The sequence below is a fragment of the Gymnoscopelus microlampas genome, assembly GCF_963454915.1.
Source record: "Gymnoscopelus microlampas genome assembly, chromosome: 7".
NCBI classification, from domain to species: domain Eukaryota; kingdom Metazoa; phylum Chordata; class Actinopteri; order Myctophiformes; family Myctophidae; genus Gymnoscopelus; species Gymnoscopelus microlampas.
In genome coordinates, this window is record NC_139944.1 from 44743069 (window position 1) to 44768746 (window position 25678).

The 25678-nt window shown below is 41.2% G+C and overlaps 1 protein-coding gene across 3 annotated transcripts in view; it reads right to left on the reverse strand.

The window, feature by feature from the left end:
* Positions 1 to 25678, reverse strand: part of LOC311048886 (calcium-dependent secretion activator 1-like) — a gene marked incomplete at both ends in the record, with an annotated part of 96307 nt that overhangs the window by 31494 nt on the left and 39135 nt on the right. For all 3 annotated transcript variants that reach the window (XM_084062220.1, XM_084062218.1, XM_084062219.1), the window contains 13 exons: positions 1254 to 1377; positions 1480 to 1543; positions 2702 to 2803; positions 3888 to 4075; positions 4834 to 4970; positions 12494 to 12706; positions 12934 to 13042; positions 13703 to 13769; positions 14264 to 14403; positions 16820 to 16931; positions 22072 to 22193; positions 23521 to 23754; positions 24574 to 24654. In XM_084062220.1, coding sequence (XP_083918346.1) covers positions 1254 to 1377; positions 1480 to 1543; positions 2702 to 2803; positions 3888 to 4075; positions 4834 to 4970; positions 12494 to 12706; positions 12934 to 13042; positions 13703 to 13769; positions 14264 to 14403; positions 16820 to 16931; positions 22072 to 22193; positions 23521 to 23754; positions 24574 to 24654 — 1693 coding nt within the window. The remainder of the gene's footprint in view (positions 1 to 1253; positions 1378 to 1479; positions 1544 to 2701; positions 2804 to 3887; positions 4076 to 4833; positions 4971 to 12493; positions 12707 to 12933; positions 13043 to 13702; positions 13770 to 14263; positions 14404 to 16819; positions 16932 to 22071; positions 22194 to 23520; positions 23755 to 24573; positions 24655 to 25678) is intronic.

Here is a 25678-nt window from a genome sequence, read left to right on the forward strand (position 1 = left end):
CGCAAATCTCGCTCCACGCTCCGCTCAAACCGGGTCGCTCAACAGTAAAAAAAAGAAAAGAAAAAGAAAGTAGAAATTCTAATGACATCTCGGTGCGCTGTGCACTGCGGATGTCTGTGTGTCTCTGTCCGTGCGACCGGGCATGCTCAAACATTCGGTGCGCGGCCCCCGCGAGGGCGGCCTGGAGCGGGAGGCGGTCCTCGCTCTGAGTAGCGCTCCAACCTTTTTATAACCAGCTCCGCGCTCACGTCAAAATCGCGTCGCTCCGCTCCGCTCACATGCTCTGCATGCAATGGAAGTCAATGAGACGGTATTTCAACAGCACAACAGAGCAATGTATCTCATCAATTGAACTAGTTACATCAGGTACGTATACAACCCAAACCTCTACCAAAGTGTCCTATTGCTTTAAATAACTCTATATTCCGATAGTAATCATTGCTGTAGAGTATTCTCCACTGGGGCGGTACAGAGGGTATATATACAAATATGTGCATACATATACACATGTGCATACATATACACAAATATGTGTTGAGAAACACTGCTGTAGAGTGTTTGTACAGTAACAGGGGTCCTCCCACCTCTCCAGCTCATTAGTAAACAGAAAATTCATTTTCAGGTCAGGATACCAATTTTATCCAATCAGGAGACAGAGATCATACAGTATACCGGAAACTGGAAGTGATGAAACCAAAAAACAGAGCACTATAACATTTAAGCTGATAAATTATCTTCGTGGAGTTCTCTCTCCTGATTGAATAAAATTGGTATCCCAAACAAAAAATATATTTTCTAGTTACTAAAGAGTTGGATAGACAGAGAGACCCCTGTTACTGAACAAAAACGTTATAGCAGTGATTGCTATCGGAATATAGAGCTTTAACATTTTAAGAAACACATTTTTTCCACCAAAATATAAGTTACGAGTAACAACAAATGATTTCAGGAGTTATGTACTTAATTAATTAGCTTTTAAGACAGAATTCATGAGAATGTCTCTCACAATTTTTGATCCCATACAGTCCATACTGTATATAATCACAGGATTGTTCAAACATCAAATATGATGATGTCAAACTCTAATCCAATGATAAAACCATGAGCAGCTCTACACTTTTGTATTGCTTATGAAGAAACGTTATTGACCAGCGGACTCTGCCGTGCATTATTATCAGGGGGAAAACAATAAATCACACAGCAGTGTGACCGTGACCGCTGATGGTGTCTTTGTGATATATGGCTAATGTTACCTTCGATTTGAGCATATTCTGTGATCCGCTCGTAGTTGAGCTGCGCAGCCTGCTCCAAACTTTTGCGGATGACTCCTTTCACTTCTTCTTGTGGAACTGGAGTCACAATGTCCTTCATCAAGACCTGAAGAGCATATCAGATGGGAATTATACCATGTCTTTCCATTATACTACAGTTGAGCATTACAAAAGGCTTTTTACATTTTATTTATAATAATCTACAAACCCGCTCCAGCAAGGATAAAGTGGCCTTCAATGCACCCTCTGGCCGACCGAAGGGGAAACAGTATCTAAAAAAAAGAAAAACAGAATTAATAAATAATAGTGAACAGTAATAGACAAAACATCTTAAGATTTAAAGCGACAATCAGTGATGGACAAAGTACTGAACCCAAATACTTGAGTCAAAGTACAGATACTGTGGTCAAATATTACTTCAATACAAGTTTCCCAGTCAAATTACTTGCTTTTAAAAATACTTAAAGGGTAAGACCACTTTGGTAGAGGTTTGGGTTGTGTAGTTACCTTGCCATGATGTAACTCCAAAGGTGGACAATAAATCAAAAATAATTGCTCCATTGATTAGAAATTGATAATTCAAAATATGCTCCTCATTGACTTACATTGTACGGTAAAACAGCTCTCAAAGTCACTCTTTTAGCACGTAAACGAACACAAACAAAGCTGATTCAGACAATATAGAACATCATCAAACCCAGTACTGTTTTTTTTTTAAATAAAAATGTGAACTTCCTGTTGATTTTACTATTTGAAAATCCGAATCCGGATCCGCGGATCCAGTCCGGGTTTTCTTCTTAGTAAAAATGGTAAAATCAACAGGAAGTTGACATTTTTATAAAAAAAAAAAACAATACTGGGTTTGGTGACGTTCTATATTGTCTGAATCAACTTTGTTTGCATTCGTTTATGGGGTAAAAGAGTGACTTTGAGAGCTATTTTACCTTACAATGTAAGTCAATGAAGAGCATATTTTGAATTATCAATTTCTAATCAATGGAGCAATTATTTTCGATTTCTTATCCACCTTTGGAGTTACATAATGGCAAGGTAACTACACAACCCAAACCTCTACCAAAGTGGTCTTGCCCTTTAAATAATCAAAAGTATTTCTTTATATATAAATATATTTTTGATATCAATGCACTGCTGTATTTCAAAAAGGAAATTCAAAGATTTTCTAGAAAAAACAAAACAATAATTAAATACAATGAAAATAGAAGATCTACTCGTTTTTCACCATAATTGAAATAGGGCTTTAAGTGGTTAATTTACATAATTCACTTTTTCCCTTCCTAGAAATGTAGTGGAGTCATAAGCATCCAAAAATACGTAAAGTTCAGATAGTCAAAACATTTACTGAAGTACAGTACTCAAGTAAATGCACGTGGTTACTGTCCAGCACTGAGTTAGATCTATCTGGCAGTCACCTGAAATGTACAATCTGGTTTTCCAATATCACTCGCAACCGCTCTTTGATTTCTTCAAAGCGTTCTTTCTCGTCCACTTTCACTGTGCTCAATCCATCTGGCCTGAGAAGTACACAAACGCGTACGTACACACACACACACACACACACACACACACACACACAGGCACATGCACGCACACACACACATGCATGCACACACGCACGCACGCACGTGCACACACACACACACACACACACACACACACACACACACACACACACACACACACACAAAAACAAATAAATCAACCAATTATCCAATGAACGTCTGCATTTATTCTGTTTGTTCTACCTCTCCAACAGGAGCAACGATAAGGAACACAATACTACACAGTAAAATCCAGAGTGTTAATTTAATTTAACAAAGTTAAATCAACATCCGAGATTGTCCTGCTATTATGTGGCTGATGGCTTTCAGCTCTCCAAGAACTGACTGTATAAACTTGTGTGAGACATTATCTTCAATGTTTAACTGGTTCCCATTGCATCACACATGTAAATAAATTGACAACATCTCACCTTTTAGGCTCCTGGAAGAGTGGAATTTTGGTTTTCCTTCTCTTTCTAAACTTGAATTTGCTTGCCCGTTTAGAGGCAGTGCCAGGATCTGGGCTTTGGGAGCTCTCTAGGGACCATGGGCCCTCGCTCCCCACCGGGGGACCCCAGTAATTGCTGCCCTCTCTGACTTTAAGGGACGCATGCGAGGATGAATAATATGGATATTATGAGACTATGGCAACAAATAACAGAGGAGAAGAGAGAGGAAAGAAAAAATGATAGAAACAAGGACACAAATAATTGATTAACAACATAAGACATAACACAAAAAAAAAGATCATCATAATTAACAGAAAATGTACAGAAAATAACAGAAAATATGGCAAAATATAACACAAATGAAAAATAATATAAAGACACACGATGTCTTGATGCTTTTGGTCTTGTTTGCTTTCTTCATCTTGACCTGATAGTTAATATTCAGTTGATATTAATATAACACCTAATATAATTTAATTGATGTTAGTTTTAGTGGACAGTTGGAGTCAGGTGGCCTTAATACTGTATGAAATGTCAAATAAACAACATTGAACATTCTCTTATGAAAAGCACACTATATAATCTCTCAAAATGGCATCAGTCCACACCTGTTCCCATGCACATGGGAGGCACAGAAAGCAAAGCTGTAGTGGAGGAGGGTGGGGTCAATCATCGCCCCGTTGTCTGCCCGTTCCAGCAGGTCACGCAGGTAACACAAATGTCTGTGACATCCTCGGACCCCGTTCCTGGCACAGTACTCGTCCAAGACAAACACCTGACCTGGGCTGAACCATCCCTGCATTGCACACACAAAAGAAAGAAGAAAAAACGAACAAGAAACATTTGTCTTTCATCTTTGTCCACAACTATAAGCCTAATTTATGCATTGTCGTATGATGGTGTCGCTTGGCAAAAATATCCGATCTACAAGCTCACAGCAACGCTGTCTCACTCAAGAAAAAAAAGTTTAAAAAGTCACAATATGACTTTCGGGGACTATACTGTATGATTCACGATTCTGTGCCTATTGTGACATAACTCGGACGGCGCTGAGTAAAAAACTGTTAAAACATCGGAAGCGTGCCGTCTCAAGTGGCTCAAGTCCACTTGAGACGGCACGCTTCCGATGTTTTAACAGTTTTTTGGTCGGATTGTTAAAAACACTGAGAACTGGACATCCACGTTGCTGTAATGCGGAAGTCCCGAAAAGTCAACATGTGCCCCCCCCCCCCCTTCCTGTCACATGTTGACGTTTGGTCACAAAGTCACAATATGCCTTTTGGGAAGTGAGACAGTGTTGCTGTCGGGAGGTGGCTCTGTATCAATAGTATCGATAGTCAGTCACTCATATTTGTCTGTTTCTGGGGAAAATGGTATTAATTCGACGACTGTAACATTAGCGTTTTCTCGCCACCGCCGTGCTCATTTGTTTATTTTTGGAACACAGTTCTTATATGCCACGATATTAAACACCTCTATGGGAATTCAGAATGGGGGAGGAAAAAAAACGTGACCCAGTTAGGTTGCGCAAATTAATGGCTAAAGGGCACTTACCAAGCAACAGAAGGTGTCATTGAGCCTGTGGTCCAAAGTGAGATGCTGTGTCATCTCAAACAGCGACGCGTGGTCAAAGCTACAGGGGTTAGCGGAGATAAACTCATCCATTCCATGTTTCTGAGCTCTGTCTGCATCTATCCGGCCAACGGCACACAGGGGGGGAAAAGGACACGATTCAGAGCAGAGGTCATCACCGAGGAGCAGGCCAACAGCCCGTCTCTAGACTTCATCACGGCACAAAAACACTAGGGAATCTCTGTCTACTTCTAGGGCAAATTATAAACACTTACAGCTTACATTGTCAACTTGCATTGTGTTAGACAGAGTAAATTGAGTTGTGATGTGTTGATGTGAAAAATAAGATTCTGTGGCTAAGCTCAGTGAGGCGGGTGCATTGTAATATACAGTATGTTCATGCATGCATCTTTTTTTCGCTAACTGTGTCACAGCCCCTGCTACTTTACAGGGGGACATACATCTGTATGGATCCAAGACCACATTTGAAAGAGTGCTGTTAGATTGAATTAGATGCTTATGTTTTCAATAGATTCTGCCATTCGCGATTGGTGAATGTCACTCAGTCAGTTCCTGACAAATGTTGGGACGTGTGCTGGAAAAAAAAAAAAAAGAAAAAAAAAAAAGACAAAGAGTTGCTCTTGGATTACTGTGAGCACATTGTTTTGTTATACATGAACGCGTGACCAGAGAAGTGATTATACAAGGGCTCTTCTTATCAATCCAAAGTTTGCACTTTTTCCCCCAATTCTGGGTCCTGTCAAATGATTCATTAAGATTTGTATTTCATTACAAAATATGTATGTATATATAATATAATATAATATATATACACACATATTTATTTATATATCTTTTTTTTGTGGAACTTATGATGTGAAAATAATGCGATAATGTGAAACTTGATGAACCTCAATAATAATTGTTTAGAAATCAAGAAAAAACATAAATTATAAATACGTTAGGTTGGTTATGAAAACAATGGCAGAATAGTCTACTCTCCCCTGGTGTAGTAGAAGGGGGGAAAAAAAGAAGAAAAAACACAGAATTGCTAACGCGTTAAGAATTCATCATTCCTGATGCTGCCCTGCACTAAATAATGGATACTGTCAGAGACTGAACGATTTTGTATACGGGGCGACTCAGAATAGATCAATAGAAAGGCAGCCATGTCCTCGGCCTGAGTGACAGGTGTCATGCCCGAGTGACATTGAGATGAGTGACAGTGATGTTAGGGGTGGTGTGGGAGGAGAGTGGGGTGGGGGTGGTGGTGTGGGGTGCAGGGGGGGGGGCTACGTCGCACAGCCTCCAGGTTACTGACAGGGAAAGGGAAAGTGTGCTCCCTCTGAAGCACTCTTTTTTTTCGTCTACTCAGAAAAGGACAGGCGTAAGAGAACATTCAGGTGCATATTGGGGATTGCTATTGGTTAGGCTAAGGGTGCGGAGGGGGGGGGGGCGGTCAAGACAGGTATATACTATATGGGGTCATTGGGGTGTAATATGTAAGAGAAGGACAGATATGACATGAGATCTAAAAACATCGATAGAAGCCTGACGGTGAGCGGTCGTGATGAGCGCACAGCTGGATGAGAGAGAGTGGAGGGACGAGAGGAGATCTGGTGGGTGGGATAGCCATCAAGTAGGGAAGTAAGACACCTGTGAGAAAAGTACTGTGAGGAAATGGGCGACCAGAGAGACGAAGATGGACGTACGGGTGAAGGTACGAAGTCAGGTGCACACGGTGTGTGTGTGTTAAGAGGGCTATGAACAGGGCCAGCAACCGGGGGGAACGGAACGTCTAAGGTGTGATTTATACTTGATTGAGCGCCAGGGTCGCGTACCGGAAATAGCAGATTTATAGGCTCAGCATGTAGATCTGCTATTATCAGTGTGCGACACCCGCGCAACTAAGTATAAAGGATAAAGAGTGGAATAGAGGGCATCATAGAGGGTATCATAGGCTCGGCTATGATAAAGTGAGTGAGAGGAGGCTACGTCTTATTTGGCATCAATGAGGAAATGAGGTTTGAATCCCAAAAGTGGACTTTATAAACCACTTTTTTATAATCCACACTATCATATAGCATATGAGAACTTGTTGATTAGGGCTTCATCGTCTAAAGGTCAACAAAAAAAGACTCAAATACTAAAGTGAACAAACAAACCCTATTGCATACATTTATATATTATCACATGCTGTGTGACATTTCAGTGTGCTTTCAAATGTCATGCACATCTGCAGACCCATTTACAATTGTGGATGTAATCATTTTTGGCATTCCTTTTCTCTACGTATTTGCAAGTTGACAATACTTGAATGTGTATTCATGATCTCTACAGAGCACACTAACAGGCATACCACTACCAGAGTACTGGCAAATGTATACTTTGCCGCGCGACCGCGCTGCTCAACAAAACACGACTTACTTTCAACCAAGAAAAGTGTGGAGCTCGACATGTTTTTTTTTCTTTCAGTTGAAAATATGTCTTTTTTGTCAAGCGATGCGCTCATGCGGCTAAGTATGAATTAGCCTTAATAGGGTAGCAATACAATTTAGTGCAAGTACATGGGTATATAGCATGAAGCCGACAGAGGCAAAACTGTATCATTCTCTGGGAGATGAGGGGTGAATGAGTAACGATTCCTGTAAATCCATGGACACATGACACAGGTGTTCTCCTGCTCAGGCAATCAAAGGGCAGTCAAAAGAAATCAAAATGATATCTCTCCCTGGAGGTGCTACAACCGGTCTAGCCTCTATCTACAGGCCCATCTACTGGGGGAGGGGGAGGTCCGGGAGTATTTTATAGTCAGAAGGGGCGGCATTGAGCCAAATTTATACTTTGTCGTACGGACGCGTCGCTCGCCGCAAAGGAGAGATTTTCACCCTTCTTTGTGGTGAGCGACACAGTCGTGCGACAAAGTATAAATGAGCCATTAGCTACTCCTTGTCATTGGCATTCAGAATACTCCACATACATATTTGCCAACTCTCGTGAGGCGATGCAAAACAGAAAAAAAATAACTAAAAGCAATTGAGCCCTCGGAAGTAAAGCATGATCAATATTAACCACTTAAGCCCTGATACATTTTTCTAGTAGAGGAAAAGGCTGATCTACAAGCTCACAACTTGAGTTTGTAGATCTGCTATTTTTGCTATTTGCTATTGAAAATAAACTGAATTCAAAGGTCAATGGTACTTTAATAACTCCTTCATAGTTGTACTAATTTACAATGCACCTATATTTCACAATTGGCGCTATTTGAGTGGGCATGGTAATCAATTAATTTCCAACTCTCTGAAATAAATTAGGATTGTTAATTTCCTAATGCAATGTTCAAAGGTAGTGAAAATATTGAGACTAGTGCAATTATATTGAGAGGTAGCCAATCTGTACCCGCAATTAACGTTATACACTATCATATATTGCTTTACTCTGAGGGGTGCTTCCACCAAATGAATAAAAGAGAGAAGGCAATTATGCAATAATCCAAAATATCAAGTTTGAACCATTGCTGAGTCAAATAATAAAACTCTGATCAAAATACATGCATCCTAACTTGGCGAAAATGGATGCTTTATATAAATACATTGGTCCCTCAAATAAGAAGAGGCCGATCAAAATAAAAAGGTCATCAACTAAATTTCTAAGACATGAAGCGAGACTTGAGAGGAGTGGGAGAGGACAGGGGGAGAGAGACAGAGAGAGAAAGCACGTTGCATTTGTCAGATAATCGGCGGGGATTATCTGAGCTTTGCCGGCTACAGGGAAGCACTTACCCTTGAGTCCAGCTAGAAGACAGCAGGGTAAGAGGGGACAGAACCAGAATAACATAAAGACTAGCAATACGACCCTGACCTAGCAGCTGCATTTGACTTCAAGAAGAAGAAGAGGGTACAAGCAAAGCATGAGGAAGAAAAACACAACTTAAAAAACAACAACAACAACAACAACAACAACAACAACGACAACCTAGTGGTTCTCAAACTCTTTTAATATCAAGGACCCCTAATACAGTAACTCTGAGAGTGTACAAAGGTATGCTCTCAAAGTTACAGACCTCTAAGGGTCCATTTGGAACCGCCCCAAGGGAAACCCAGAGGGTCCCTGGACCCCATTTTGAGAACCACTGACCTACATGTATACCAAGATGACAAAGTGTGTGGGTGGGTGGTGGCGTGGGAGAACATGTGGGGGGACGACTCTGATTGACAGGTGTAAAGTTACATTAGCTGGAAGGACAGAGATGAAAACAGGAAACAGAAGGTAGAGACAAACTGGACATACACAAACAAAGAGACAAACACAAACAAAGACACACACACACACGCACACACACACACACACACACACACACACACACACACACACACACACACACACACACACACACACACACACACACACACACACACACACACACACACACACACACACACACACAGAGAGAGAGAGAGAGAGACAGAGAGGAATTTACATCCTTATCAGAGAGAGACACACAAAAGCACACGCACACACACACACACACACACACACACACACACACACACACACACACACACACACACACACACACACACACACACACACACACACACACACACACACACACACACACACAGAGAGGAATTTACATCCTTATCAGAGAGAGGGACACAAAAGCGCGTGCGCGCACACACACACACACACACACACACACACACACACACACACACACACACACACACACACACACACACACACACACACACACACACACACACACACACACACACACACACACACACACACACACACACACACACAGTGAGAGAGACATAGAGGAATTTACATCCTCATCAGTCTACTGCAGTGTACTTAACCACTTAAGCCCTGTTAGAATATTCTACAAGCTCACAACTCGTCACATAGCAACACGTTGTGAGCTTCTATATTAGCAATTGTTTTGGACAATTTTCACCTATAATGACATGCTCAAAATAAGGATGTCAGGTTGAAAGTGGTTAAGTCTGGATTCTGGTATCACTCTGTTACTCCGTATGCCGGATCGGTGTGGTGGTGCGTCAATCTTTACATAAGAGCTGTTTTACTATGTTGTGTATGAAAAAGACACTGGCGGGCACATGCACTTACCCCATGAGAACAACCGAGTTCCCGTTTCAACTGTTAGCTGAATGCCAGTGTCCCTTTTCGTTCATGAAATAATCTATGAAGGTCCATGATAGGTTAAAATAAAACATTTATGCAATCGTTGTCACAAGTCAATTTACAGCTCATGGCGTGTGTCTGCATGTTTAATCCTTTTTGTAATTTTTTTTGGGGGGAATAACATACTGTATAGGGCATGTCATTCCTTTTAAATGACACGGTCCAAGAAAATATTAGCATAGAGGCTCCTAATATGTGACTCATACAGTGCTATTAGGGGTGTAACGATACAGTAACTGCATCAAAATATCGATTTTAATTTTGACAATCGAAGTACATCGATATGTAAACAGCAACATATCGTATATCGTTTGACTTTGTATCGTATCGTTTTGCAATGCAAATAATCAATTGTATCGATACTAAGTTCTTGTGCATTGTATTTAGCAATTTTAAGAAGAAAACGTAAAAAATCCTTTTCCATTCCATATCGCTACACTTGGTCTATCGATAAATGTGTGTATTCTCGGTGTTCATGTCATGGTGCGCGTTAGTCCATATGTGTTAAAATACAATGTCCATGTATTTGCCAGAGAATCACTGTGTTTACTTATTTATATCCATACAAATACATGTTTTCCCTGCACTATCCACACGTTTCACACAGATTTAATTTAATTTCTTTACTGTATCGATTCTAAATCATTGAATCGTATCGTATCGCCATGAATGACCCAATATCTTCCATGTGTCGTATCGTCGCCCATGTATCGTGATGCGTATCGTATCGCTGTTAAAATGTATCGTTACACCCCTAAGTGCTAGGGTATAGTTACAGTGAGATTCAATCTGGCCGGTCGAGCGAGAGTAGCAGAAAGTCCTTCCTCGAAGCCTTCCATGACCTCTCTCTCAGGACCTTCATAGTCTTCTGGAATCCCTAGCGGTCCACTGCAGCAGAGTCAGGAGGGGATGTGTGTGTATGTAATGGTCCCTGATGTGCCATTCAAGCCCACAGGGGTGGGGGAAACATGTACGCATGGTGTGCCACAATGTTTCAGGGAGGGGAAGACAGAGGTTGTGTCCCACTGTGAGGGGGGGGTGAGGGTTGAATGGCAACAGCTGGCATCAAATGAGTCAACTAACCACAAGAACGATCACATAATAGACAAATAAATCAATGGAAGAATTTATGTGATAAGATTCTTGAGTAAGATAATTGACCTTATTAATTGACCCAACTAAAATACACAGTATTTTATTACAATGCCCAGGTTTTTTTTTACACACACAATGAAATAAACATTTGTATCTTCGTTATTATTATTATTATTATTATTCATATTATTATTTATATTATTATTATTATTCAAATAGTGAGTTATGTTTCGTGGTTATGCAGTGCCAATTATGTTGGGAAAACAATGCATCCTACAAGCCTTCGAGGAAAAAAAACTAAAAACAAAAATGTTGGTCATTAGAGTTAAATAAAATAAATATTTTGTTAACTAAAGAGTGAAAAGATGCACACAAAAAGTTCATGTTTTGTTTTGAATAGCAGGATCTATTATTGTGGAGTGTTTAGTAGTATGTGACACTATAGGATCAATAGGTTTTTTCCAGTGTTATTGTGGAGAAAGATGTGTTTTGTTGCACTTGACATTCTGTCTAATGTAAGAAGAAAATCATTTAAAGCATGGGTCACAAGCCACCTGCAATGTATAAGTAAAGGCAAGAAAACTGCTGCCCGCATACTTTAGGGCTTTTACTCTGCAAAAAAGATTATTGTTTCCTTAATGAGGGGGACACAAGAGAGGATAACAACAGCAGGCGGTACAGATGCCACACTATACTATAGACAGTCTTACCTTCACTTTTTGCTACCTGACCTGTGGGCTGCTTAAAGGTGCAAGTAAAGTGACAGAGTGGTTAAAGCTACAGAGAAGTCTGACTCAGCAGTCGACAGATGGACGCCATTGACAAGAGAAGCATTGTGAGGATTACCTCAGAACCAGACACTCAGCTGCTGTCTAGAGCTGTTATTGATGGGTCTGTGACAAGCGCAAGAGCAGCACAATGTTATTAAGTTAAAGAAGTTCCATTCAGCTACCATAAAACACCAGCAGCACTGAATGTTCGGTTCGGTTTTGTTGACCTATTTAATTGTCGCATGTAGTTTCCACTCTATCTCATTGGTTTATTCTATTCCTATCGGTTCTGAGGCTGATTAGTATTTTTGTACTCAGATTTGTGAAGTAGTAAAGAATTGCACCTTTAAACATTGTGACTGGTGAAAATGAGTGGAAGTCCATTGGATACTGGGGGAGGGGAGGGGGGGGGGGGCGTGCTTGTGTGTTAGTTCTACCAGCATGTTTTATGACTGCAGTGTGGAGCGCGTGGCGTGCAACATTTATGGGTTACAGCTTTCACTGGTTTGTGACAGAAGTCTGTTTTCTGTCTATAGCTGTCGGGTGTTGTGTACTGGGTTACTTACAGAACTGAGAAATGGGAGCGTCCATTTGAGCTGACGCGCCCCCTTTGGAATTGAGTTTCTGGACCTGAGTGGGTGGGACGGGCTTGTGGGACTGGCCGGTGGCACGGTACATGGCCTGGACCCACAGTATGCGGTCCTGCTCATCGTCGCTGGCAAAGACCACAGTGTCTCCTTCCTTCACGGCATTGAAGAAGGCCCTGCCACCATCCAAACCTAAGTAGGAGTAAAGTGTCATTTTCTAGTTATATTATGACTGCTTTTATGTGCGTGCGTGCAATGTGTGTGCGTGTGTGCGTGCGCCCGTGTGCGCGTGTTTGTGTGTGTGTGTGTGTGTGTGTGTGTGTGTGTGTGTGTGTGTGTGTGTGTGTGTGTGTGTGTGTGTGTGTGTGTGCGTGCGTGCGTGCGTGCGTGCGTGCGTGTGTGTGTGTGTGCCGTCTCACCTGGCTGGGGGTCAGTGTAATCCACAGTGTACCCATCCAGCTGAAGTAACTCCTGTGGTTCAGATTTCTTCTCTCTGTAGCTACACATGGCAAATGTGTATTGGCTCACCTAAAACAGATTGGCCATGATTTAAAATAGTTGCACAAAGCTTCTTGGCATATAGGCCACCATTACATTCTATTGAAATGAGGGCTTTGCTCACAAGCTAATGTTGACTAATAATTATATGATTTACCAGATAATCGATTATATCCAATATCCAGTTGCCTCCCTGTACTGTAGATACATGCAGTCATATAGGCAGCAAATACGACTCCAAGTCTACTGTTGTTTTCATTTCCTCCCCATTTTAGACATTGCCAATTGCCCCAATGTACTGCATACTGTGTTTCCTGTCACTGCCAACCCCCATTGTTGGCCTGGGATGGGTGACAACAACCACAATCCTCCTCCGATGCACATGGAGACTCCAGCTGTCCCTTTTCATCTGACAGTGAGAAGTTTCACTCAGAGAGCATAACACGTGCAGAGGTCCAGCCCAGGTCCACACTATTTTCTCCAGTTCCCCTGTCTACTGAACTGGTGCTAGTGTGCAGCGACAGGGACACAATCAATGCCCTGCTGGCTTCCCACCTGCGAACACTGCCATTTGTGTTCATTGTCAGCGCTCGTTGAGGTGCCAATTTAGGCTGCAGAAGGTTTGTTTGTCTGTTTGTTTGTTTGTTCTACCATGCTCAATTTCGCCATTGGATCTCGGATCAAACCCACCTGTACCAGGACAAAGAAACGCTTCTTCCAGCGCTTCCAAACATTCTTCCCAAAAGCCCACAGGTACCTGTCAAAGAACATTGTGCAAAACAAGTCAGTACACTAAACCCATGCCATATTTCATATCTAAAAAAAAAGAAAAAGAAGAAAATACATGTGATGAACCATGACCATAATTGGTATACAGCAACAGTATATATATATTTGTTTGCATTGTTATATAGCTCAGCTTGACAGTAATAAACATAACAAAACTTTTAAACTATTGTGAAAAAATATTTATAATGGAAAACATACATGTTCCATCACTGTTGTCAATAATTGCAGTTACACTTCAAATCCTGACTTAATAAAAACCCTAAAATATACATTGGCGTCCACCAGGGGGAGCAGGGAAACTTCATAGTATTTTTCCATGGTATGTGCCTAGAAATTAGGCCAAGCAGCTGAAGGGGCTGCTGTTCTATAAGAAATACACGAAAAATAATAAGCACACAGAGACTTGGCAGAGAGAGCGCCACTGGCTTAGAGAGAGAGAGAGAGAAGCTTCCAGTCTCTTACCCACAGTGTTTCATGTTCTGTGGTTTGTCCATGCGACAGACAAGTTTGATCTTGAGATCGTGGTCGGGGCAGGCCTTGGTCAGAGTCATCTTGTGCAGCTCCGACTGCTTGGGGCTGTTAGGAGTCGGGTGAAGGACGACCTGCACTCAAATCAAACAGATGGCACAATTTAGCACCTCAGAGACTGGAGACTCGGGGCTCTAGAATGCTGTCATGAGCCTGATGTTGGATGCGCTGCTCATGGTCGCGGTCGGGCAGAAACCTTGTGCGTCCAAAACCATTACGTTTGAGGAAATGGACAAAAATAACCTGCATTCCAATGGGTCCAGTGCAGTTACTATTTAGTCACAAGCTCTTCTTTTACTTTACATGAGTTCAACATTTATAAAATCCACCGACATGCTCAACCGCTTACACTTTCACAATTTGTCTGAAATAGCAAAAATAGCCTAATAGCCACAAGCTCACAACGTGTCCCATCTTGTAAATAGCAATTTTTGCTACTTTTGTTAGACACTGTTGTACGATAAAGTAGGGCATTCATTTATGAAAAAACATACAAATTTGAAATATCTAGATACAAGGTTTCCACCCAACAGCAACATCATGGTATCCTATGGGTTGTATAAACAACATTAACCCTGGCGTCCCTATTTTGGGCAATACGTAGCAGATGTACAAGCTCACAACATGTGGTTAAGTGGTTACGCTGACATGGATCTGTGTAATATAATATTCAGCAATAACTGACAGCATTCCATAAGACCTCTTAACACTCTCATGCTCGCACACCTACGTACGGACTGTATGTGTGAGACATGTGAGATTGTGTTAGTCAGTGTGTAGAGAATCGGAGGAGCATTTAAATTTGCTCAGAAGAGGAGCTCTGATCTCTCGTTACTGAGTAATGCTTAATGTATCCTTAGAACAGTGTCGGTCGCTATCTATAAGTTAACATCATTGAATATCTGTTATTATTTTTGACACACGGCGAGCGATACCACCATGTGACAAAGAATGACATTAAGCCCCCGACCAGTGACACCACCTCCCAAAACCAACAGTCGGACAACCGTCTGCAAGTCTTGGTTTTTTTTACGAGCAGAGTGGAGGACGCAGGAATCTTTCCTGCTCCATCATATTTGAATAATTAATACGCAGAGGGCGTGTGGTTTAAATCAGGACACAGGAAATCGTTTGCTAGGAAATTGGATGCGTTCACATGGGCCTGTTGTTACTGGCCCATATTCAAAAGAGGTTATCTCTGAATCCCGTCCAAGTGACTGAACACAGGAGGCTCAGGGTCGCTGTTAGAGAGCAGACCTGCATTCTCCACCACCGCGTGGAAACCAGGACACACAAGGTTAGAGGAGTCACTGGGGATTCTGGCTGGACCTAAACTCAAAGCATCAGCATCCACAGAGACACCGGAACGAGGACAGAGTAGACTTCGAGATCTAAAAGTGTCTAGAGGTACAGTAAACATATCAAGCTAATTACACTGAATGAAAATACTGGAAAAATGGGTACGCTCTGTAAGCGTAATTGATGGCTCGATCTGTGCGTGCGTATGCGTGCGTGCGTGCATCTGTGATAGAGAGAGAGAGAGAGAGAGAGAGAGAGAGAGAGAGAGAGAGAGAGAGAGAGAGAGAGAGAGAGAGAGATGAAGAGACGGTTTGGCTCTTTAGGCCAGCTCCCAGGTGAGACCTGCCTAGTTTAGAACAGGTGGTGAGGGAGGGGCTTTGCAGCATGTGAGATAAATGAATTTGGATTGCAGAATGTGTTCTGTGTTCTTCACTGCTCAACACATCATCGTTATCTTGTGGAAACCTTGAATGTTCAAAATCACTACTTTTCAAGGAGTGTTCAAATATAACCTGTGTTCCTATGGATCCAGTGGAGTTATTATTTTGTCACTCATTTTAATACTTTGAATTGGTTCAACATTTATAAAAAATGTAAATACCAAAAATAGCCGATCTTCAAGCTCACAACGCATCGCGAAGCAACGCATTGTGAGCTTGTAGATCGGCTATTTTTTGCTACTTTTCTGTGACACTGTGGTACGACAAAGAACAGTAGGGCATTCATTTACGAAAAAACATGAAAAGTTGAAGTCGGGTTTCGTTTCTGCCCGACAGCAACGACGTGTATCTGTTTCCTGGAAACGCTGCAGTATTAGTGCCATTCGCATGCATATGCAAGGACTCCATGCTCCTTTTAGGCTGAGATGAAGGATAGCATTTCTTCTTCATTGACGTTTACCCAACTCTGTTACACCCATGCATAATTATTGATTGAATACACTGAGAAGCCCTTCCCCCAAGAACCATTCTTCTTGCTGTCACTGTGCCGCAAGTAAGGCATGTTCCAACTCAGGAAAAACTGATGGATGGATATATCAGGTTTTACTTGCTCTGTAGTGCATACATGACCAAATATACAGTATACAAACACACACGCACGCAAAAATAAATAAATAATGTTAAAAATAATAATGACATGCCCAAAACAGGGATGCCAGGGTTAATGGAGTTAAATAAGAGAGTTGATTACCCTGCCAAGCTCTTTGTCTTCCAATGCCAGCACTCCTGTACTCTCTGTAAAGAACTTCACCTTGACACCAGGCAGAGGGTGTGTAGTGGTGAAGTCCCCTTGGGTTCCCCAACTGAAAAACAAAAAACAAAAAGCCACTCGGGAGGTTAGCTTCCATAATGCAGCCTGCCGGGACAGCATCCTTCAGCTTGGAATATCTCCAGCAAGCACTGGACAGCATTAACTCCTGTGAGGTTGATAAAAGCTGGCTGGGATCCAACAGTCTTTCTCTCTGTATCACCTTCCAAAATAACAAGCGGTAAACACGTCTTCTGTTATTTTTGACGAGCATAAAAGTGTGAATTATGAGAGAGAGAATACGCAGACATAAGAAAGACATATGGTGCACAGAGAATAAACATGTCATCTTCTTCTCCTTCTGTTCCTGTTATTCTTCCCACTAGGGCAGTACAGTAGTTCTCAAACTTTTTCGTGTCAAGGACCTCCAAATTGATATATATTTGGCCACGGACCCCCATCGGAAAATGTTTTGTGCCAGGGACCCCCAGTAGAGAAGATTTGTGTTTTTTTTTAAAATAGCAGATGTACGAAGTGACACGCTGTGAGCTTGTAGATCTGCTATTTTTTAATAGCCAATGAATAAATGGATAAAGCGGTTAAAATGATTGTTATGCTGTATTAACACATTTAGCTGGGGACCACCTGGAACCCCCCCAAGGACCCTTAGGGGTCCCTGGACCCCACTTTGAGAACCAATGCACTAGGGATGCTCTTAGGAAGACTGAAAAAAAAATGTCCTAAGGTCTAGTAATCTAGTCAGTATATGGCCTCACAATATTACCTTCTTATGTTTTTTCTGAGTAAACTGTACCATTGCAATGGAGCATGAACAGTATGAAAATTATATGGGGGGGGGGGACTTGACATTTTAGAATCAGAATATAGCCACTGTTTATATGAAGGCAGTGGCTCTCTGGTGGACTGTGCTGGTTTCAGATGGAACCATTATTATGGATTGAAGGTGACCTTGTGGATCAAATCATCGCCAACATCTGCTAATGGATGGGGCAGTGCAGTCCACCTAAAGCTCCTGTGAGCATGCAGTTCTAATGTTCTCTAATATTCTCAAATATTGTCCCACTGTCTATAAAACTAAATCATAAATAGACAAACAAAATAAATAAATAAAATAAAATAAAATAAAATAAAATAAAATAAAATAAAATAAAATAAAATAAATACAAATAAAATAAATACAAATAAAAATAATAATCACATTCTATCAAATGCTAACTTCAGCCAGTAAAGACCATACTCAAGTTTTAAAGGCTTACTAGAACATCCAAGTTCTGTCATTACCTTCTAGAATAACAACACTAATCAGTATCCACATTTTGTGGATGTGTATGTCGATAGGGAGATAACGATGGTTGAAAATCACACCTTGTAATGTGATGTAATGGCAGTGCTAACTATAGTCCTGATACATGCAACACTACACCAAAGCTGTTAGAATTGGATAAGAGTGATGTCAGCCAGTGTAGAGCCTGGCTCCACTGTAATGTATTCACAGACAGACACTGTACAAACATTAAAGAAGGCCGACAGTAAATATAAATAAATATGCTGGGAATTCAAATAATGTGGGGAAAATAGCACATTATGTTTTAATTTGGCATTCTCATTAACAATAAATATGTTATACATGTTTTTTCAAAACTGTAATGTCAGGAGTGGAATATCCACCCTAGTAAACTCTCCCAAGATCCCTATAAACACAGAGGGACACCTATATCATCAATAAGTGTACATTTAATTTCACATTTAACGGTAGCAGGGTTCAAACTATTGCAAATAGAGCTAGTTAGACATTTACAATGTACATTTATATGAGTATATAATTATATAAAAAACAACTGATATTGTTGCCTAGACATGTCCAGAGATGGGCGAAAATACTTAAAATACTTTTTTTATACAAAATAAAATTCTGGGTAAAAAAATGTCAATACCACAAAAAATTACAATACCACAACCCCACCCAACCCGTATATATCCACCCTGTCCCCAAAACCCACACAATCTCTTTATTTCCTGCCTGTAGCTCTGCGTGCGTGCGTGCGTGCGTGCGTGCGTGCGTGCGTGCGTGCGTGCGTGCGTGCATGCAGTGACCAGTAGCCAAACATGCTTGTAATTCCCAGGAGTTTCAGTGGGGGGCTCTGTCCAGATCCATTCCTACTGTATCCGCTATTCTAGTCTTCCTTCCTGGCAGGCTCATCTCAGAGGTGGTGCAGAAGAAGCAGCAGCATCTGTCCTTCACATAACATTACCTACTTTAAGCCTTAATTTATGCTCTGTCGCACAATAGTGGCGAGCGCCGAAAACAGCAGACCTACAAGCTCACAGCGTGTCACATCCATGACGCGCTGTGAGCTTGTAGGTCGGCTATATATCCGACGTGCAACACCGTCGTGCAACAAAGTATGCATCTGGCTTAGACCCCTCCCACCCAATCACTCTCCGTCAATCTCTCCCTCTATCTCTCTCTGTATGTATCTCTCCATCTCTCCTACTCTCCTTATAAGAGGGTACTTGAATTAGGTGCATAAGAGAAGGACGCTGGACCTTAAAATAACTCTATGATGCAAGCATTTATATAATCTATTGTAGTAGCCCCCTCCCCCCCTCCAAAAAAAATACAGAAAAACTGTAGACACAGGAGTCAAAGAAAACATGAGCTTTCGTCAGGATATTATTTCCAGAAATTAATTCCATTGATTTCACATGAGGCAACTGTAGGGGCTTTCAAAAGACTGTAGCGAGTAATATCCTACAAAATAATAGACTGGAGGATTAGACAATGAAATGTTTTACATGGATCACTTGAGTCAGAAATAATCTGTAGAAAAAGATGTGTGAGTCTGCGGGTATGAATCATGATCGACTCAAACAGTTATAATGAAAAACCTACACAGTGAATGTTCACTTACCCCGTGGGATTTCTACATACACTGTCAAATTCTGAGTGTTCATTTAATTCTGAGAGTGTCAGTGTTCAAATTGAACCAAATGGACCCTTTGTAACTCAGTGAACAAAAAAGTAATGTAACTGAGAGCGTACAAATGGAACCAAATGGGCATGGGTGGGTCCTGACTCCTGACAAGTCTCTCAGTTGCTGCAATGATAGCTAACATGACCCATTCAATGGGTAAATGAAACTTGGTCAACTAGCTAACTTGACATCGCCACATACAATAGAGTTTTTTTTCTAGTCAGCTCATATAGCACCAGTAACCAGCAAAATAAGTCAAGCATTGTTCCTTAGGCCAGGGCTTTCCAAATGTTTTTATATGGACCCCCAAATTGCCAAATGATGCCAGGTGATGTGTATATATATATATATATATATATATATATATATATATATATATATATATATATATATATATATATATATATATATATATATATATATATATATATATATATATATATATATATTTTTTTTTTTTTTTATTATAATTGTAATTTTAAAATGTAAAGTGAATTCAAATGAGTTACATTAAACTTTGACTGCGGAGCCAGATCAGAACCCCTCAACGAGCCCTGGGGTTCCCCAGATCATCAACAGATGGGTTGTCACTTATAAGTTCACCCTCAAAGTCACTGTTGGATGGCAACTGAAGGCAACTACTTTGGCATTAATGACAAATAAATGTGTTAGTATTGTTTGTATTCATTGTTACACAGACATTAGTGACTTATTGAATTTGGTGACGCCAGAAGCAGTATTTTGCCAAATTGGGTAGAATTATTTCTTATGTAAGCTAATGATTCCTGCCAATGCTGAATATTAATGCTGAGGAAAACTTCTAATCTGCACGCTTTGCCTTTTGTTACTTAACCTCTCTACACAACCTCACAAAGCTTTTCACTTTTCAATTAGTTATCCAGCCATCCTTTTAACCTTTATGTACTCTCTCAGCATAATATACTGCCAGAAAGTCACCCAGTTCAATATATCATGACTTTCTGTATAATACCATGTGTAAAGGGCCATTCACACCAAGCACTATAACTATAAGATACAGTTTTAAAACTCAAGTGGATAGCAAAGTCCACACCACAACTATAACAAAGACAATGGTGAATGATATAGTTCACCATAAAATCCAGCCAGTAATTGCCTAGCCTACCTCCCAAGGTATTCACACCAAGCACTATTACTATTATGATAACTACGAATATGTGGTTTTAAAAATCGTTCTAACTGAAGTGGATGGCAGAGTCCACACCACAACTATAATGACAACGACAGCTGTAAAATGATATCGTTTTGGTCACTTTCAGAGCAATTTTATGAATGAGGAAATATTGACAGCCATTCAGAAGGGCATCTGGGATGCAATTGGCCTCATTCGACCTCGGAAAATGTTGTCATTAATGGAGATGAGGAGACTGCTATGCTAGCTGCCATTACCTCAGACACACAACTACCTTGCCTCCTTATAATTAATAATCACGAGTCAGATAATCCATATCCTATTACAATCGTCTTTCAGCAGCAGTGAGATGGAGATCTCTTTTGCTCTCTCTATCTCTCGCTCTCTCCCTCCGTGTGGGCTCTGACCATAGAATTATAATACATCTAGAGGGCGGACTGCCCCGCCCCCAGCTATTCATTTCAATGAAAGTTGCTCACTGGCGTTTGAAGCACCCGGAAGTACCTCTACTTCCGCATTTGGGCACCAAATTTGGGTGCCCAAATGCGGAAGTCTTGAGCACCGAGCAGGCGCGCTAGGGTTTCAAACTGTAGAAGCATGCGTATTTCAAATGCGGAAGTCCTGCATTCTGACCACCAGGCGACGGCCGCTTCACTGTTCTAGCGTGGCTCTGGGGGCTTGGCTCTGACCCTGGCTCACACAGCTGGACTGTGCAGCGTGTTTTTGGTGCTACTGTTTACAGTTGTCAAACCTTTTCGTGCCAAGGACCCCCAAATTGATATGTATTTGGCCACTGAGCAACTTTCATAGAAATGAATAGCTGGGGGCGGGGCAATCCGCCCTCTAGATATATTATAACTCTATGGCTGGACCACACATGGACAAATGACATCATCAACTTGTGACGGGAGCGGTCCCTATTGTGTGAAAGCTTCTTAGCCAGGGATCCTTTTAAGAGTATGACTATGATATCAGTGAGCAAAATAAAATGACATTAAATGACATAATGACAATGTCCAGGGCCTTACGTTGGCTTGGAGGCTTCTGCTTGGTCTGTCTGGAGCTTCTCCCCTCCCTCCACCTCCATGGTGCAGTACACAATCCTGTTGGGGGCCAATGACTTAAGCCCCACCACCTCCATGATCACCACCTACCAGGAAAAAAAAGAATTTCTTTAATTTCATGAGATGAATTTTAACTCAGAGAAAAAACTTTTAAGAAGAGGCCGATGCACACCTCAAAGGTTGGGTGACAGGTGCGTATAGGACAGCCAGGAATGACCAAATGTTCAGAAAGGATGCTCCTTTATGCAAAGAGCATCCTTTTTTGCAAGTTCCAGACAGTGTGCGGGACCTTTTTCTGTGATTTCATAGATCCCTTTCTGAACTCAGAGAATACAAATGAAATGGTCAATTTGGTTCCTTTTAAATGTACTCTGTAAAGGTTCTTACATCAAATATATTGTCGTTTGTGTCATGGGTACTTCCACACAGAATCAATGTGAATATTACACAACGATACATTTTAACTGTGAATAAAGTTATCAATCTGTATGAATGACGCATCAACTATTTTTACTTAAAGATTTTACTTAAATTTCAATAATAGTGAAAATATCTGATCTACAAGCACAAGCTTGCAGATCTGCTATTTTCACTGTATTAGAAATAGGGCTTAAGTGGTTAATTCTTAACGTGCTTTCCCCCTTCCTAGAAATGTAGTGGAGTCAAAAGTACAATATTTGTTACCGTCCACCACTGCACAAAACCATAGTTGTCACAATTGGATTAGAGGAGTGCAAATCATCTCAGTATAGTGTGATGTGTAATGGTGCACACCTCCGAAATGCGTTCCTCATTCCTCATACATGTTATGTTCTTTGTGAGTCTTAAACAGCGCTGCATCGTAATGCAAGAAGTGAGATGTTTCCATGCTTCCCTGGTGATAGCTCATTCCAGACAAGCTGATAAGTGATAACGAAGATGACTCACGTTCCCTTCCCTGTGCTAAGGAGCCAGTGAAAGGTTTTTCCTGTGTGTGTGTGTGTGTGTGTGTGTGTGTGTGTGTGTGTGTGTGTGTGTGTGTGTGTGTGTGTGTGTGTGTGTGTGTGTGTGTGTGTGGTATACTCTCATACCTTCTGTTCAGACCTCCGAGCAGCTCTGCTGTCTGTTCCTATACTTAGTCTGGAGCAGGGAGGTGGCCTGTGACAGCCATGATTTATGAAGCCTGATTTATGCACATCTTACACTAAGGGGCTGTAGAGCGTCCATTTATTTGTCTTTCCTGCCTCTGAGCATTGCTAAAATTCCATTATTAGACCATGGAATAACAAACACTACACTGTTAATTCACTCTCATTCTGAGAGTGTTAAAATGTGTACCAGAGTTTAATTAACACTAGATTTTACAGCCTATGAAAATGGTAAAATACCAAAATCCTATAGGGTGGTTTTCATTCCTTGTATGTGCTGGTTTACCTCCAGAGTGAAGGAGAGCACCACGTCGGACTTTGACAGTGTGTTCTCATCCTCCTGGCCCATGTCTATGATAGACGTGTTGTGCCCCCGTTTCAGCTTCTGAAGTTTGAACTCCCCTCCTTTGGACACGGGCATGCTCTCCAGGTTAGCCATAAGCTGGTTGACGGAGGCCTTCAGCTCCTCAATGTACATGCCCTCCATCTCTTTGGTCACAAATTTGGGGAACTTGCCACCCTGCGAGGAACCAGAAAGAATTTAAAGCTTTTGCAACAATGCACAGCGAACGGTTCGTATGTATTTATTCTACCAACGGGGTCGAAAGATAACAGACCACCAGCAGCAAATACGCTATTCTGATTGGTTGAGACGTGTCACATGGGGTTACATTAATTGTCTGTTTTTAAGTGCCATTAACAGTCATTAACACTGCTGAATGAGTATAGATGAAATATCAATGTACACACCATAATACACCATACAATGTACAGTATATCTAGGAAGTAGTCTGGTTCATAATTAGCAACCTGGTGACAACAATACTTTACTGTAGCTACATTGAAAGAATGAATGAGAACCGTTTATATGGTAAAACATTTTTGGCAATTATGCAGACATCCCAAGTTAGCCATGGTACAAGCAGAATAATGCAATGTGAGGAAGTCAGTGTGAGGAAGTCACCTGTACTTAAGGTGAGTAAGTACAGGTATTGTAAATAGACTGATGTGCACCCCCGTCATGTGGTTATTTTCCCAAAACGGACTTGCTCCCAGCACATTATCACTTACATATTCAGTGTGATTACAAATCCTAAAATCTTGCACAGTATGTTTCACTCAGTATGAGATATCTAACACATCAACGTGTTAGAGCATTTGGCTCGATTTAAATTTATTTGTGTGCCAGTGTTGCACTCCGAAAATAGCCGAAAATGTGTCACACCGTGATGCGTTGTGAGCTTCTTTCGGCTATTTTCGGTCCACGCCATCGGCACACAATCAAGTATAAATCAGACTCTACTCTTTCATATGGGCCCATTTGCTATGTCTGACTCACCCTGGCAATCTGATCAGCCATCTGAAGACGTCCATCCAGTTCTCTCCTGATCTGTGCAGCCTGTTCGTCCAGGTTGTCCAGCTACAGATAAACAAAGAGGAAACAAATATGTAAACAACCAAGTATTCTGTTTATTTTTTTCAGATATTACAGCTGAATTCACATTAATATATAAAAATTATAATATGTTATATTTGGTCAACCTCAGGCCCTGTCATAATACTGTACCTTGAATACTATTTAAGTTTCATGGGCTCTCAGTATATCACTTATTAAAGTGTACGCACACAAGAGAATACAAAGAGTAAGCTATACGGTACATAAGAAAATGGATTTGATGCAGAGGTGTGACACTTTATGGTTATATGTTACTGGAAAATAGTGTTGATAGAGATAATCGTTACATTTATACATTGAATGTATAGAAACATTTTCAATATCAATAATAGTATGCATTCATTGACCACTATTGTGACATCTGCTGCTGTTATAGGAGATTCGCCGAGCTTCACTGGGTTTCAGTGCATGTTAAAGCATGTTCGTGGCCATGCCAACACAGTCCTACAGAGCCAACAAGACCACAGGCCAGGTTGCCTACGCAGCAGTCACTTTGAGTCCTGTCACATAGCCCTCCCCCGAACATACAGTACACACACGCACACGCGCGCACGCACACACACACACACACACACACAAACACACACACACACACACACACACACACACACACACACACACACAAATACGCTACCATGCAGTAACAATAACCAGTCACAGGCACCATGATGACACATAAAATTCAATTCCAGCAGTTCAATTTGATGAAAGTGCACCTCTGGAGAAGATCCATTGTGTAGTAAGCACTAAGAACTGCTGTCCACGAATGCACAGAGGGCAAATAAAACAATTAATTTTGGAGGCAATAAACAAGTTGCCCTGTTGACACAAGCAGTGAAGTCAGCGCTTCCCATTGTGTTTGTGTGTGTGTGCCATGCTTATGTCGTTAGAGGCTGCTAGAGGCTGCAACGCTAATTCCTAATTTCTCCAGTGCACCAACGGCCTGCTTTTGAATGAGTGAGAGGGAGGCAGAGGCAAGGTAGTTGCT